General features: G+C 38.2%; 1 protein-coding gene across 1 annotated transcript in view; it reads left to right on the top strand.

Moving 5' to 3' along the window:
- The window catches only part of TTC27 (tetratricopeptide repeat domain 27), a 203,055-nt gene that overhangs the window by 137,035 nt on the left and 47,984 nt on the right, over window positions 1–18,036 (top strand). Inside the window, 1 exon segment of the mRNA NM_001133856.1 lies at window positions 3,862–4,089. Coding sequence (NP_001127328.1) covers window positions 3,862–4,089 — 228 coding nt within the window.

Below are 18,036 nucleotides of genomic sequence, written 5' to 3'. Positions count from 1 at the left end.
GAGGCGGAGGTTGCAGTGAGCCGAGGTCGTGCCACTGCACTCCAGCCTGGGCGACAGAAGCGAGGCTCTGTCTCAAAAATAAAAATAAAATAAAATAAAAAAGAACTGGTAAAGCTGAATTCATTATACATTGTAATTCAGCTATCCTATAGGAGCAGTATCTACCTACCTTTGATTTTGGCTATACCAGGTTGGTAGCTACAGGGGAAAACAAATTCTTTTAGATAATCTTAGAAATTCCCGGATTCTCTGACCTGGGGGATTTAAAACACTGAATGTCATTTGCTTTCTTTGAGCTGTCTAGTGAACTTGGAAACAGCCAACTTACCTCACAGTTGTATTCCCTCATAATCTCCTATCACTCAATACACAAAGCTGTGCATTAGGTAAGTGTCTTAGTTCTGTTACCACACATAATAATTTAAGTAATTCTTTCATGGGATGTCATGGACTACCAGTGTTTCACCCCATCATGATCACTGCAGCCTCTCTGTCTTCAAACCCAACCAGATCAGATACCAATCATGTTTCCATTTCCTCCAGGAGTACATTGCCTGAAATCATTTCTATACACAGTTACTATAATGGTCATTGTTTAATTACAGACCACTACAGTATACTGTAACTGGCTAAAGCAGAAAGGAATTTATTAGGTGAATTGGCCTCCAGAATTTCTGGGGTGATGTGGGTACCATACCGTCAATGCCAGGCTGTCAAGAGAAATACCTTCAATCACATGGTAAGATGATTTCAGCAAAAATTCTGCTGCGGCTACAGTCTGATGTTGCGGGAAGTCAGGGACCCCAAACGGAGGGACCAGCTCACAATCCCCAAACGGCAGAAGAACGTGGATTGTGAAGATTTCATGGACATTCATTAGTTCCCCAAATTAATACTTTTATAATTTCTTATGCCTGTCTTTACTGCAATCTCTAAACATAAATTGTGAAGATTTCATGGACACTTACCACTTCCCCAATCAATACCCTTGTGATTTCCTATGCCTGCGTTTACTTTAATTTCTTAATCCTGTCAGCTGAGGAAGATGTATGTCACCTCAGAACCATGTGATAATTGCGTTAACTGCACAAATTGTAGAGCATGTGTGTTTGAACAAATATGAAATCTGGGCACCTTGAAAAAAAGAACAGGATAACAGCAATTGTTCAGGGAATAAGAGAGGTAACAAACTCTGACCGCCGATGAGCTGGGCGGAACAGAGCCATATTTCTCTTCTTTCAAAAGCAAATGGGAGAAATATCGCTGAATTATTTTTCTCAGCAAGGAACATCCCTGGGAAAGAGAATACGTGCCTGGGGGTATAGGTCTATAGACGGCCACCCTTGGCGTGCACGTCTTTTATGGTCTGTAGACTGTAGGGGTGAAATAGACCCCAGTCTCCCATAGCGCTCCCAGGCTTATTAGGCAGAGGAAATTCTCACCTAATAAATTTTGGTCAGACCGGTTGCTCTCAAAACCCTGTCTCCTGATAAGATGTTATCAATGACAATGGTGCCCAAAGCTTCATTAGCAATTTTAATTTCACCCCGGTCCTGTGGTCCTGTGATCTTGCCCTGCCTCCACTTGCCTTGTGATATTCTATTACCTTGTGAAGTACTTGATGTCTGTGACCCACACCTATTCGCACACTCCCTCCCCTTTTGAAACTCCCTAATAAACACTTGCTGGTTTTTGCGGCTTGTGGGGCATCACGGAACCTACCGACATGTGATGTCTTCCCTGGACACCCAGCTTTAAAATTTCTCTCTTTTGTACTCTGTCCCTTTTTTTCTCAAGCCGGCCAATGCTTAGGGAAAATAGAAAAGAACCTACGTGACTATCGGGGCAGGTTCCTCGATAGTCTGTGGTTGAATACATGTCTTTATAGGTGATTAGAGTTATAGTTAGATACTTTAATAGCTATTGTATTATGTTTAAAGAGAGGAATTACATGGATTATATTCTAAAACTTTATGTTTATTTTGACTATTTGGGACTTAAAAGTATTTTTTCTTAGAAACTGTTTTATAAATTCCAGTTTCACCTTCAGATTAGGTCTGATAGCATACATAACCCGTACTATATCAGAAATGCAGAGGAACCAACATCAAAAGACACTTTTAGAAGCACAGTCTTCTTTTAAAAGATTTTACAAAAATTAGATTGCTTAAGGAGTATAGATATGCCCAACATAAAGAAAATCAAATATACAGACTTTCGGATTGCCAACTGATGTATGTTAGGGGCTTTAAAGTCTCATTTTAGCTGCTAAAGGATGGCTTTCCTGGATATGTACATCCATTTTGGCAATGGCTATCTTAGCGTCCTTGGCAGCACCACTGCTGTTTACATGAAGACGTGTGCGTGAGGATGCAAAGTAGAGCTACTACTGTGCTTCTTGCTCTATGTTGAAGTTTATCAGAAATGGGGTGGTGGACATGGCGGTGGGAGGGAGTTGAGGAGTGGTGGCAACAAGTACACAATTAGCCTGAGTGATGAGGTAGCTCCAAACTGTGGACATGTGAGAATAATGCCGAAGTCTGTGCAATGTATTGAGGATGATTTTTAATTTCTAAAGTGAATGGGCTGTCTGGAATCAGATAGGTCTAGTATGAGCAAGTTTTATCTGTGAGGTAGGATGTAGTTTGATTAAGAGGTAGGTTTTAAGCAATGCCTATTAAGTTGTATGTAAATTTATATTTACATACAACTTAATTTAATATATTGAATTAGACATTGCTAAAAACCCCTCCTTTATAAATTCCTCAGTGATCCCAGGCTCACCAACCATACCATTTTGAAAAAGGAAAAACATGCTTTTCATTGCCTTTGGGTAGAGGTGAATGAAAGATACTGCTCTAAGATATGGTCACAATGTCGACACCTGGAGCAGGTAATGAGTCCACCTGATATCATTAAGTAAACCTCTCTTCGGTGCCTTTCCTTGAGGACCCCAGAGGGCCAGTGAAGCAGTGTTCCCCTTTTATTCCTTGTTCCTTTCTTTTACTTGCACCTTAGAGGCATACCTCTTTTTATTACACTTCACTTTATAGCACCTCACAGATACTGCGCCTTTTACAGATGGAAGGTTTGTGACAACCCTGTGTCAAACAAGTCTGTCAGCACCATTTTTCGAACCACATGTGCTTACTTCATATCTCTGTGTTAGCATTTTTTTAGCAATTAAGCTGTGCACATTTTTTTTTTTTAGACAAAATGCTATTGCATACTTAATAGACTACCGTATAGTGTAAAAACAACTTTTTTTTTTTTTTTTGAGTCAGAGTTTCACTCTTGTTGTCCAGGCTGGAGTGCAATGACTCAGTCTTGGCTGACTACAACCTCCGCCTCCTGGGTTCAAGCGATTTCTCCTGCCTCAGCCTCCCACCCAAGAAGTTGGGATTACAGGCAGGCACCTGCCACCACGCCCGGCTAATTTTTGTATTTTTAGTAGAGACGGGGTTTCACCATGTTGGCCAGGCTGGTCTTGAACTCCTGACCTCAGGCGATCCACGCGCCTCAGCTTCCCAAAGTGCTGGGATTCCAGGCGTGAGCCACCACGTCTGGCGAAGAACAACTTTTATGTGTGCTAGAAACCAAAAACTTTGTGACTTGCTTTATTGCAATATTCACTGTATTGCAGTGGTCTGGAACCAAACCCGCAATATCTCTGAGGTATGCCTGTATTTATTTTGTATTGGTCCTCTTACTCAACCTGTGTCCTTGATGTGTGAAATAAGAAATCTCAAATGTTGAAAATAAAAATTTGGATTGTGTGAGATTAAAGATGTATATGTGCTAAAAAAAAAAAAAAAGCAGTTAATCACTCTTAAGCAATTTCATTATTTCTATTGTTTCTAGGCAGAAGAAATCCTTAGACAAGAGCTGGAGAAAAAACAAACGCCAAGTTTATACTGCTTGCTTGGAGATGTCCTTGGAGACCATTCTTGCTATGACAAGGCCTGGGAGTTGTCCCGGTACCACAGTGCTCGTGCGCAGCGCTCCAAAGCCCTCCTTCATCTTCGGAACAAGGAGTTTCAAGAGTGTGTAGAGTGCTTCGAACGCTCGGTTAAGATCAATCCCATGCAGGTTAGACAACTCATAACCCCCTGCTGCTCTCAGCGCTTGTGCTGTTCTTTGGATTTGATCTTACAGAATAAGTACCCATTTTCTAACCTGATAACCGGTGAGTTTGTTTTTGACAGCTAAGAACTTAGTCTCTAATACAATTTTTGCTTGTTGCAAACTTGCTTGTTGCAAAAAGTGGATAGGTAGGTTTTTTAAATTCACTTTCTATTACTTTAACTTTCTGTTTCCTTTTGTTATTTTTTTCGCTTATCTGTCCTTAACTGACATACAACTATTAAAATTAGGTACAATTTTGAGCAGATATGTTAGGAAGAAAATGAACAAGAGCCAAAATTGCAGACAGCATAGGACTTTGCAAGTATTTGCTGAAATCAGTAATGAAAGAAATGAAAGAAAAACCTTTATATAAATAGGATAGCATATAGAAGGGATTCTTGATCATTTTAAGAAAAACGTGTATTTATATACACACAAATAAATTTAAATGTTTAAAAGTTTTTAAATGTTTGAAAAAAATAATACAAAAGGGTCTGGATCTTTAAACTAAGTGACATGATAAATCCATAGCAGTGGACCTAATTTTGAGGGAAAAGAGATTAACCTTATTTTGTACTTAATGATATTCAGTTATCAGAATGTTTTATTGTTAGAAATGGTCATTTTCTACCAAACTTTATTTATAACTGCCTTCCCATTTCACCAATCAAAGGCACGTATAACTGTCAGTCATGGCTCTTGAAAAACATGCACACTGATTTGCTGTAATCACCAGTTAAAATACTAACTTATAATTAGTGACTAATGTTCACCAAGCACTTACTATGAGCCAGGTAACTCATTAAGCATTTTGCTAGTATTCGAATGGTCTGATTCCAGAGCCTACACTGTCTTTTTTTCTTTAATTGCGGTAAAAAAACATAGAAAAATTACCATCTTAACCATTTTTAAAAGTACAGTTCGGGGCCAGGCATGGTGGCTTACATCTATAATCCCAGCACTTTGGGAGGCCGAGGGATCACTTGAGCTCAGGAGTTTGAGACCAGCCTGGGCAACTCAGTGAGACCTCATCTCTGAAAAAAATATATAAATAAAATTAAATGAAAGTACAGTTCAATAGTGTTAAGTACATTCCCATTGTTGGGCGACCAATCTCCAGAACTTTTTTCATCCTGTAAAACCAAAACTCTATACTCATTAAACAACTCCCTATTTCCCCTTCGTTCCCCATCCTGGCACCTGCAACCACCATTTACTTTCTGTCTTATGATTTTAACTGGGTAACTGTCTTATGATTTTTACTAGGTAACTCGTAAAAGTGGAATCATGCAATATTTGTCCTTTTGTGACTGACTTATCTCACTTAGCATAATGTCCTGAAGGTTACTTCATGTTGTAGCATGTGTCAGAACCTCCTGCCTTTTTAAGGCTGAATAATATTCCATTCTATATACATACTTCTTTTTGTTTACCCATTCATCTGTTGATGGATACTCGGCTTGCTTCCACCTCTTGACTACTGTGAGTAGTGCTGCTGTGAACATGGGTGTGCAGAAATTGTCATTTTTGAACTGGATAACTGAGGGAATGCGTTTTACATTGAAAAAAATCAGAAGTGCATTTTTTTTATGATGGATTGAGCTAATTGCTTACTTTCTGAACTCTGGATGGTGAATATAATTAGAACTTTCCAAATCAGGTAAAAAGCCTGGAGAAGAGATTAGGACAGGTGTAAGTACAGAATATCAGCAGAAACTAATGGGTGTATTTGACAGCAAGGATGCTTAGAGTATACTAAGGAATTGGTTTTTGTTGACAGTTTGCTCTAACTCAGTGGTTGTCAACTGGGGATGATTTTGTCCCCCAGAGGACATTTGGCAACTTACGTAGTCATTTTTGGTTTTGACAATGGGGACATGTGGGGATATGCTACTGACAACTAGTGGGTAGAGGCCAGGGATGCTGCTAAACATCCCATAATATGCAGCACAGCCCCCTACAATAAAAATTATCTGGCCTGTCATGTCACTAGTGCCATGGTTGAGAAACCCTCCTCTAACTTGATTATCACTCTATTTTTTTGGGGAGGGAGGGGTTAGTTTTTGTTTTTTGGTAGAAGGGAGAACTCACTCAATATTGTTTTTAAAATTTTACTTTTCTGAAAAACTGTATCATGTCCTTGCATATCTTGGAATCTTCTGCCTAAAGTTTACCCTAACTGCAGTTGCCTTATGAGTGCGGTAAGTGAGTTCCCTCCCTTAGCCTCCCACAATCTCAAGTTAAATCAGTGCCAGGTGCCTCACAGACATGAATTGTTCTCTGCAGTGCACAGTCTGTTCTCAACACATTAGCATTATCCTTTTCCTTCTGCCTTGCTGGCAGCTCCTTCTCAGGCTCCCTTGCTGGTTCCTAGGGGTGCCCTAAAGGCTTAGTCCTTGGACCTTGTCTTTGTCTGCACTTAGTTCCTTGATTTCATGTAGTGCTGGAGCTTTAAGTTCCAACTATACACTGACAACTTCCCAGGTTTTATTTTCACTCCTGTCTTCTCCCCGAACTCGACGCCAGTACTTAACTGCTTACCTGATCTCGCCATTCCTCACTCCAGCCTAATATTTCCAGTATCTGAAGTGTTCTCCCCATTCCTAATCCCTCTTCCTCCCAAGCTTATCCTCATCCCTATAAATAGCAACCCCATCCAACCTTGGAGTCATGCTTAATTCCTCTTACCTTTATACCCCACATCTAATCGATCAGCAAGTCCTAGCAGATCTGCCTTCAAAATATGTCCAGAATCAGACTGCTTCTTACCACCTCCTGTCATCCTGGTCCAAATCCCCATTGTCTTGCACCTGATTTAATTATGTTACCTCCTTATTGGTCTTCCTGCCTTTCTCCTTGCCCATCTGCCTGTTCTCAAAGGACATCCACATTTATCTTTCAAACTCAGGTCAGATATGGTAATACCCAGTCTCTTAATGGCTCTCAAGACTTTCCCCAGTATCTAGCTCCCGGCACTTCTTCCTCCTTCCTCCAATTCTCCCCTTTTCTCACCCCACATTGCCCTCTTTGTTCTCTGAATATGCCAGGCACATTCGTGCCTCAGGGTCTTCCTCTTGCTCTTCCTCTGCCTAGAATGTCCTTCTTCCAGATATCTCATTCAAGTCTGCTCCAAGGTCACTTTCTCAGAGGGGCCTTCCATGATCATTCTATTTAAAATCGTACCCCTACCTTATACTCCTAATTTTCCTTCCCTGCTTTATTTTTTTTCCATACCACTTATGTATAGCTTACTTTTTAAAAAAAGTTCTGTTTTGTCTTCACTAGAATGCAAGGCCTATAAAAGTGCCTTGTACATATCAGATATTCAATAAATATTTGTTAAATGGGTGAATAAATAGTATCTTCAACTACTTTTTTTCAGTCAAATATATACTAATTGTCTGCCCTGCACATAGCACTGAACCAAAGAATGAAGACATAGCAGCAGGTCAGCAGATAGTCCCATTTGTACCATGGCAATCTAGTGAAGCAAACACAGACAGAACTAGCTAACAATATGATGCATCAAAGAAATACCTAGCAATTTATATGTAAAGCACCAGTTATATAGAGGCCAAAGAGAACATTTCTACTTTTGGTAGACAATGAAGAGAGGATGTTGGAGTTGGCTTTGAAAGACAGGTAGGACTTAAATAGGCAAAGGAAGGGCAGTGGTGGGGGCATTCTAGGCAGGTGAAGAGTATGAGCAAAGCTCTAGAAACACAGAGGTGTGTGTGTGTGGGGGTGTGTGTGTGTGTGTGTGTGTGTGTATTGGGGGAACAGAGGTTTGGTGAAGAGGTTAGTTTTTTAGGGTAGAAGGAAATAGGGCAGTTATAGTGGGAAACCTAGACTGGAGCCAGGTTGTGAAACGTCTTCAATGTGAGGCTAAACCGTTGGGTTTTTTATTTGACAGATAGCCATTAAAGGGTTGATTTCTTTGGAGCTTTGTTTTAAATGAAGGAATGTGGTGTGTAAAGAGGTAATTCAGGAATATTGTTTTGGCAACACTGGCTGTAGGAGATTCTAGATGGAGGCTGAGTTAAGAGACTGTAGCAGTGGTTTAGTTTTTTGGTTTTTTTTTTTTTTTGAGACGGAGTCTAGCTCTGTTGCCCAGGCTGGAGTGCAGTGGCGTGATCTCGGCTTCTCAGCTTACTGCAACCTCTGCCTCTCAGGTTCAAGCGATTCTCCTGCCTCAGCCTCCCAAGTAGCTGGGATTACAGGCACGTGGCACCATGCCCAGCTAATTTTTGTATTTTTAGTAGAGACGGGGTTTCACCATGTTGGTCAGGCTGGTCTTGAACTCCTGACCTTGTGATCCACCCACCTTGGCCTCTCAAAGTGCTGGGATTACAGGCGTGAGCCACCTCGCCCAGCCCAATAGCCTAGTTTTTAGCCATGGCAATTATCAGTGTGGGAGGGGCAATAGGAAGGAAGGGATGAAGTGAGGGAAGTCACAGGGGAGAACTTGACAGGGCTTTCTGGTCTCATTATATAATTTAGAATTAATTATTTGAATAGACAAAGAAATGACAATTGCTCAAAGCAGAGTCACAGTATAAATAGATGTTATGTGAGATATTTTGGAGCTTCTCATATGGATCCAATTCAGGCAGGTGGTAAACCATGCCAAAATATGCAGGCATTGGATGCTATAATTGTACAGAACTACTACAAGATGCAAACTTGAACACTATAGACTTATTTTAAGTGTGAACCAAGTTTGAACTGTCTGGAGGGAGAACGCCTATATGCTATGTTGTCTCCTTTAAGACCTGCAATAAAGGGAAAATAGAAAAATGGAATTTAAAAAAATTCTATCCTCTTTTTTTAGACGTATCCAAAGAATTAGGTTAAAAAACAAAATTTAGGCAAACCAAAAGTGGAATCTGAATGGCTTTTGCACATCTTAATAACTTTCTGAAGTCAAATTGGTGTAAGAATAGTTGTATCTGGAAAGGGTTGGGGGAAAAAGGCTATTAACCACATCTTTCATATTTAAGTGCATTTTAAAGTGAAAGCTTAAATAAAAACAAATAACTTCTATAAAGTGAGTGAGAGCTCAAGTTTAAAAAATGAGAGCTCCTATACAAAATAGATGGATTTGGTCTTATATCAGGGATGGGATGCAAAACTAAATACATTGTCTATGGTGCATTCATTAGAGAACCAAAAGACATGTACCACTTATATTTATGCTTTGGAGATTGCTAGCTATTGTTCACTTATACCCACTTGTTTCATTTTTGCAAGTGACTCTTCTGAAACTACTTAAATTCAACCTTAGACTTCTGAGGTTTGTGGGGTAGTGAAAGCTGAAGAAAATGGGAGGAAAATCTGACCAAATCTCCCAGGCACAATTTCCCAGGCAGAAGTTAGAATTAAAATATACATTCTTATTCCTATTCTTAGGTAGTTATTATTCCTTACACTCTACTTTTATGCAAAAACGTAAAAACCGAAGAAATTGCTCAGCTATCAAACCAGTATATGTAGCACTGAAAAAGAGAAATATTATGTCCTGTCAGTTTTTCCATCTCCCACTTAACACACATACATTTTTCCTTTACTTTTGTCAGTCTCTTCTACCTTTTTAAAAATTTATTTTCCTTAACCTCCTCCTCAGTCAACCAGTCACTCACCTTTGTGAGATTATATGACATTGTGGACAGTATATGTACAAGCATACCACAGAGATAATGTAGATTCAGTTCCAGGCCACCACAGTAAAGCAAGTATTGTAATAAAGCAAGTCATCCAATTTTTTGGTTTCCCAGGCACATAAAAGTTGAGTTTATGCTGTAGTCTATTAAGTGTGCAATACCATTATGTCTAAAATAACAACAACAACAAAAAAACCTACATACCTTAATTTAAACCTACTTTATTGCCAAAAAAAATGCTAATGATTATCTGAGCCTTCAGTGAGTTATCATCTTTTTGCTGGTGGAAGGTCTTGTCTCAGTGTCGATGGCTGCTGACTGATCAGTGTGATGGTTACTAAAGGCTAGGGTAGCTGTGGCAATTCCTTAAAATAAGACAGCAGTGAAGTTTGCTGCATAGATTGACTCTTCCTTTCATGCCAGATTTCTCTGTAGCATATAATGGTGTTTGATAGCTCTTTAGCCACAGTAGAACTTCTTTCAAAATTGGAGTCAGTCTTCTCTAACCCTGCTGCTACTTTATCAATCAAGTTTATGTAATATTCTAAATCCTTGTCATTTCAACAATGTTTACAACATCTTAACAAGGAATAAATTCCATCTCAAGAAACCACTTTCTTTATTCGTGCATAAGAGGCAACTTCTCATTTCTTCAAGTTTTATCATGAGATTATGGCAGTTCAACCACATCTTCAGGCTCCCTTCTAATTATAGTTCTCTTTCTATTTCTGCCACACGTGTAGTGACTGTCTCCACTGAAATCTCGAACCCCTTAAAGTCATCCATGAAAGTTGGAATCAGCTTCTTCCAAACTCCTATTAATGTCGATGTTCTGACCTCCTCTCATGAATCAGGAATGTTCTTAATGGTGAATCCTTTCCAGAAGATTTTCAATTTGCTTTGCCCAGATCCATCAGAGGAATCACTATGTATGGTGGCTATATACCCTTATGAAATATATTTCTCAAATAATAAAACTTGAAAGTCTAAATTACTCCTTGTTCCTTGGGCTGCAGAGTGGTTGTTGTGTTAGCAAGCATGAAAACATTAATCTTGTACATCTTCATCAGAGCTCTTGTGTGACCAGGTGCTATGTCAATGATCAGTAATATTTTGAAAGGAATCCTTTTTTTTTTTTTTTTTTTTTTAGCAGTAAGTCTCCACAATGGGCTTGAACTATTCAGTAAACCATGCTGTAAACAGAAGTATTGTCTTCTGGGCTTCGTTGTTCCACTTACAGTCCTCAGGCAGAGTAGGTTTAGCCTAATTCTTTAGGGCTGTGGGATTTTCAGATGGTGAATGAGCATTGGCTTCAGCCTAAAGTCACCAGGTGTATTAGCCCCTAATAGGAGAGTCAGCCTGTCCTTTGAAGTCAGGCATTGACTTCTCTAGCTATGAAAGTCCTAGATGACATCTTCTTCTAAAAGAAGGTTGTTTTGTCTTCCTAGAAAATCTGTTTAGTGTAGCCACCTTCATCAATGATCTTAGCCAGATCTTCTGGATAACTTGCTGCAGTTTCTCCATCAGTACTTGCTATTTCATTGTGCACTTTTATGTTATGGGGATGGCTTCTTTCCTTAAACCTCATGAACCATCTCTACTAGATTCAAACTTTCTTCTGCAGCTTCTCCACCTTTCTCAGCCTTCACAGAATTGAAGAGAGTTAGGGCCTAGCTCTGAATTAGGCTTTGACTGAAGAGAATGTTATGGCTGGTTTGATCTATCTAGACCACTCAGACTTTCTCCGTATCAGCAATAAGGCCATTTTGCTTTCTTATCACTTGTGTATTCCCTGGAGGAGCACTTTTAATTTCCTTCAAGAACTTTTCCTTTGCATTCATCACTTGGTGAACAGTTTGGTACAGGAGGCCCAGCTTTTGGCCTATCTCAGCTTTCGACATGCCTTTCTCACTAAACTTAATCATTTCTAGCTTTCTTTTCAATTGATACATTGTAATTATACATTATTTACAGAGTACAATTTTCTGTTTCAGTACAGGTATATGTTGTATTATGATCAAATCAGGGTATTTAGCATGATGATCACCTTATACATTTATCATTTCTTTTTGGTAAGGACATTCAAAGGCCTCTCTTCTAGTTCTTTTGTGATCCACAGTCCCTAATCATTTCTAGCTTTTGATTTAAAGTAGGGTATGTGTGACTCTTCCTTTTACTTGAACACTGAGAGGCACTGTGGGGTTATTAATTGTCTAATTTCAATATTGTTGTGTCTCAGGGAAGCGGGAGGCCTGAGGAGAGGGAGAAGATAGGAGAGTAGCTGGTCAGTGGAGCAGTCAGAACATACACAGCATTTATCAGTTAAGTTCACTGTCCTATATGTGTGCAGTTTGTGGTGCCCCCAAACAATTGCAATAGTAGCATCAAAGATTACTGTTTGCAGATCACCATAACAAATGTAATAATAATGAAAAGGTTTGAAATATTGTGAGAGTTACCAAAATGTGACAGACACAAAGTAAGCACACAGTGTTGGAAAAATGGCTGATCTTGTTTTACTTGTATTTCCCTACTTCACCTCATATTGCTTTATTATTTATTTATTTATTTATGTATATATTTTTGCAACAGGGTCTGACTCTGTCACTCAGGCTGGAGTGCAGTGGTGCGATCTCTGCTCACTGCAGCCTTCATCTCCTGGGTTCAAGCAATCCTGCTGCCTCAGCCACCTGAGAAGCTAGGACTATAGGCATGCACCACCACGACCGGCTAATTTTTGTATTTTTTGTAGAGACAAAGTTTCAGTATGTTACTCAGGCTTCTTTTGAACTCCTGGCCTCAAATGATCTGCCCCCGCTTGACCTTCCAAAGTGTTGGGATTATAGGCGTGAGCCACCATGCGTGGCTTCATACCATTAAAGCAAATCCCATACATCAAAGCATTTCATTAAAAAATTTTTGAGTATATTTTTCTAAGAAATAGGGTATTTTTTAAAACTGTAATACCATTGCACTTAAAACATCAGTAATAATTTGTAAGAAACTTTTGATTGAGTTTCTGATTTTAATTGAATAAATTTATATCCTTTACTAGAACAGACTGTAATAGAGGCCTGTAATTTAGCAGCATCTAAATCTGGTGAAACATTACAAAAATCATAAATAGAGACAGCATATTTGATACATTGTGTCTTGTTAAAAATATTTGTTGAAGAAAAGTACCCTAAATGGAAGCCAAAAGATACTAAGCGAATATTTATAAGTTTTAATATTAACAAAGCTAGAATTAAGAATATGTTCTATTTAGCAGAAGTTGATCTGAGCTTACCAGGTACATCAGTATACTTTGAAATAATATTTTCAGTTAAAATTATTGTGTCCCCTAGAAAAGAGTCAATAAAAGCTTTCAACAATTTTAAATGTATAAACAATGAATCTGACAATTAACAATAAAGAACAACTTTGAAGTAGCAGGTAATCTTAGGAAAAAATAAAAAATACTGAGATCATATTGAAAAAATATATTCATTAGTAAAATATCAATGACATGGTATTAGCATAAAATATGACTAAAACACTGATTAAAACATATGAATGTCTACTCAGAATAATTAATTTTAATTCTGTAATAGATTATGGAAATGTACAAAAGTATAATTGTACAGCTTGATTAATGCTCCTTTTTTTTTAATGTTCACATAATCAGCATTAAAATTTTTTACTTTAATATAGTTTTATTTTTCAATAATTTTGTTTTTGAAAATAATTTTTGAATAGAATCATCTTATAAGTCCTCAGATGGAGTAAAACCAATTTATTGATCAACAGTTTGTTGGTTGATAAATATGTTTATTTAAAACGTATAATTTAAATTATTTTCTTTAGTGCTCTGGTTCACTTTCAAAAGTGTTGCAGTTTGTATATTATATTATGCCGTTGCCTAACTAAGCATTATCAAGTACTTGTATATCAGATATGGATGTGGTTATGAATTGTGCTATGTCAACCTATCAACAGAGAACAAGAGAGTTTCTGCCAGGAAATGATAATGGAGAGAACTACTTTCCAAAGGGCCTTAAATGCCCTGTATCAAGAGTATCTAACCCTGTAGATGTGGGAGCCTATTGTGGTTTTGAATAAAAAAGTGATATGACAAAAGTGGTATTATGGGAAGTTTAAATAAGGAATGAATATCATGGGTGAGTTATCAGTGGCTTGAGTGGTAAGCATGGAAAAGATAGAATGACTGAAGCCTCATTACAGAGGAAATTTTCTGGGACTTACACATTGGGCTGGCAGTATTGAGGGAGACGTTGGAATCAGAGAGGAGGCCAGTTTTCTCAGTTGTCTGATTAAAAAGGAAAATGTCTGTATTGATAGCCATAGGGAATTTAGGAGGAAGGGAAAATATCTTTTGCCAGCAAGGTGTTGTGGTTTTGGATCTTGAATATGAGGAGATGGTGCTGTATTGTAGCAGAGATGGTTGCTAGTCCGTTGGAGATAAAAGCCCTAGTGAATCCCAACAGTGAGGCCTGAGCATGCAGATGGGGCTTTTCTGTGGAAGTTACTTGAAGCCATGTAAGTGAGTTCTTCACAGAAAACTGTGTTGGAAGAGAATAACAGGCAATGTCCTGAGCTTTGGGCATCTCCTGCAGTTGGAAGAAGAGAGGAAAAATGGCACCAGTGAAATAGGACTCAGAGTACATCGGAGTCTTGGTCAGAGGGATAGAAGGAAACCCAGCAAGGGGTTCATGGCACCTAAAACAAGAGCAAATGTCAGTGAGTTATGTCACATGTAGTGATAAAGTGCAGAGGGCTATGAAGAGGTCATTGGATTTTGAGCTCACTGATGACATTCAAAAACAGATTCAGGAGATTAAAGGGTGAGTGATAGATGAAGAAATGGAGATACAATCTATAGACTGTTCATTTTAGGAGCACATCAGAGAGATGAGAGACAAATGTAGAGTGTTGTACTCAGAGGAGCAGAAAAGTCAGGTAAATCATTTCACGATACTGGAGACCTTTACATGGAGGAAGGCGGAAATGAAAGACTCCAGTGGATAAAGGAGAGATTGAATGTTGTAAGGAGAGAGGGGAGATAAATAGGGAATATCATTCTAGGGGAGAGTGGAATGAGGAGAAGAAATGAAGGTATTAGCTTTGGAAATAAGGAATAGTATTAAAAATGAGACTGGAAAAGGAGAACATTAACATTATAATAGCTATTTCTATTCATTAAGCATCTATATTCTAAGCTCTTATGTAAGTATGAACTCTTTGTAAACCATTGAGGTATTGAGGGGGATACAGGAGAATTGTGTTAAGACACAGACTCCTGCCCTCCAGGGGTTTATATAGGTTAAATGGAGAGAGGAGGCATGAATAGCATTGTGTGTAGCCAAGGAGTTGAGTGAATAGGCAACGTGCTTTGGGTGCCTGGCAATGCTTTTGGGTGGCCTTGTAAATAAGGATGTGAATGGTCAGAAAAAGCCTGATGGAAGTGAATATTGGTGTGAACTACCAGGAATGGTTGGGATTTGGATAGGTGGAAAAAATTGGGAAAATATGTTTCAAGGAGGGAGACTAGCAGATGTAAAAACCAACCCTGCAGAGAGCAGTTTCTTGGTAACTATCAGTTTTGGTGGTTTATATTTTATTCAGTTATAATAATGAGAATAGCAACTAATGCTGAGTATTTACTCAGTGCCAGGTACTGTTCTAGAAGCATTTTCCATATATTTTTAATTTTCTGCAGTCACTTAGGTACTTGTTTTTACCCTACTTTCATAAATGAAGAAATAGAGGGGTAAGTAATTTGTACTAGATTTTACAGTTTATGAGGGATGGGGCTGGGATTTCAACCTGAGCTTTCTGATTCCAGAGCTCTTGCTCTTAACCTTTTCACAATTTTGCCCTCGAGGATATCATAGTATGCTAGGAAGTAATGGCAGATTTGGTTGAGGTCGAGTTATAAAAAGCCCTGAATACCAGGCTGTCAGGTTTGAACTTTTTTCATCCTTTAATGAAGAGCCATTGGGGCTTTCATCAGAAGCAAAGTGAGGTTGTAAGATTGATGTTTGGGAACCATCCAGCACGTGTTAGTGAGTGACTCTCTTTGAGACCAGGGATTTAACTGAGCCGACCTTTCCAAGGCCATTGTTATACATAAGACCAGACTTCTACGATACAGTACTCTGACATTTTAATCATCTTGGCAGTTGGTACATGCTGCTCTTCCTTGATTTAACTTTTTCTTTCATTTTAGCTTTTGAAAGGATAAAACATTTTTATTTGAAATGGATTTATATGGTTTCTGTTTTGAACTTATGTTATTTGTGGTGGGAAGACTCAAGGACGTTGGAACTCACATTCCAATAGGGAGGACAGGATGAACATGTGTGAATAATATGTACAGAAAAAAGACATTCTTTCCTTTTTATTTTTCCCTTCTAATATTGGTAAGCAGTACAGAATGAAAGCCTTAAGGTGTAACTTGCATAACTGCCAAGAAATGTGAATACTGTGGTAATATTTGGGCTGTAGCTGTGACTGATGCATAGTGGGGAGGCCGAAAGCTTTGCTACCATAGACCTGATTCTGAATTCTGGTAATCCCGAGGAAGATAACAAAGGCAAATCTCTTCATCTTTCTGAGCTTTTAAATAATGGGGTTTATAATCTCTACCTGGATTTGCTGCTGAGAAAATTAGAGGCAATATATGTTAGGTGTCTAACATATTTCCTGGCCCATAGTAAGTTCCCAATAATAGATGTTACATAGTCGTTCTTTTCTTTTCTGCCTGTTGCACTGTAGAAAAACCCTTGTTGCCCCATTATCCGTAGCCTAAAATTAGGGAGATATATCTAACAGGAGAATCTCACATACAGATGACATATAAAAACCTGTGTTACTTTGCATTGTGAATTATTTGAAAAGACTCGGCAAATATAAAGACCAGTGGTAACCAAATCTAGGACAAGAATTAAGAGAAGGGCATTCAGTAATTAGTAGCCTATAGTAAAAGAAAAGTATGTATAAAATTTAGTTGATCCTTTAGTTTAAGGGAAGATACTGAAATAGAAGAAATTATTCCTTTGGAGAGATCAGGAAGCTGGTAGGTTAAGATTTATATTTCCTCATGGCAGGAGAACTTAGAATTTAGTAAATGAGAAACTTGGCTATGAAAGAGTTGGCAGTGCACATTAGGAAAAAAATGAGCATCAAGCATCACTTTAGAAAAAGCTACTATCAGACACCATTGACGTCACTCTTGGTTTTCACTTCGGTCATTTCCTGTTTAATGATACCACATTCAACAACTCATCTGTGTTTGAGGTCACAGAAATGAGGCAGGGGTACAGAAAGAGTGGAGAGTGTGGTGTGGCTTTAGGATTAGATTATTCTACATTAACCTTTATTATATGTGACAGAAAAATTCAAAACAGTTGATCATATGAGGGAAATTAGCCAAAAGTGTGAATACTGATTATCAATGATGTGGAAACTTTCAGGAGGAAGGGAGTTTGAGTAGTAGGTTCATAAGCGGTACCCATTGCAGATGTGTCTTAAATACTCTTGTAAAAATTAACTTTTTAATTATAAAAGTTATCTACGCCAGTTGTCTAGTGGTGCTTTAGTCTTTGCTAGCCCTCAGGGTAGCAAACTTTAATTTTTATTTTAATTATTAAGGTTTAATAAGTATTAAAGTCACTGTCTTCAGCACACATATTTCACACTTGGGTTGAGGAACCATTGTGTGGCTTTAAGCCAGTTATTTCCTTTGTAAGCATCATTTTCCTCTAGATCTCTTTTGAACTGATTTCTAAGGTCTCTAATTGAATTGATTCCCTTCTAGTTCTTCAAACCTGCTAATTCTAAATACCAGACGATCCCTGACTTACGATAGTTCCACTTAATAACTTTTTGACTTTATGATGGTGCAAAAATGATACACATTCAGTAGAAACTATGCTTAGAATACCCATACATCTATTCTGTTGATAACTTTCAGTATAGTAGTCAATAAATTCCATGAGATACTCCACACTTTTTAAAAAATAAAGTCGGCTTTGTGCTAGATGATTTTCTCCATCTGTAGTCTAATGTAAGTGTTATGAGCATGTTTAAGGTATGCTAGATGAAGCTATTAGGTTCAGCAGATCAAGTGAATTTAATGCATTTTTGACTTAACAATATTTTCAATTTATGATGGATTTATCAGGACATACATAATCCTATAAGTTCAAGTGCTTCTGTATTCCATTCTATTGTCAATGTCCTTATTTTG

This window comes from Pongo abelii, chromosome 12 (assembly GCF_028885655.2).
Source record: "Pongo abelii isolate AG06213 chromosome 12, NHGRI_mPonAbe1-v2.0_pri, whole genome shotgun sequence".
Lineage (NCBI taxonomy): Eukaryota > Metazoa > Chordata > Mammalia > Primates > Hominidae > Pongo > Pongo abelii.
This window is presented reverse-complemented; position numbering and strand designations above follow the sequence as displayed.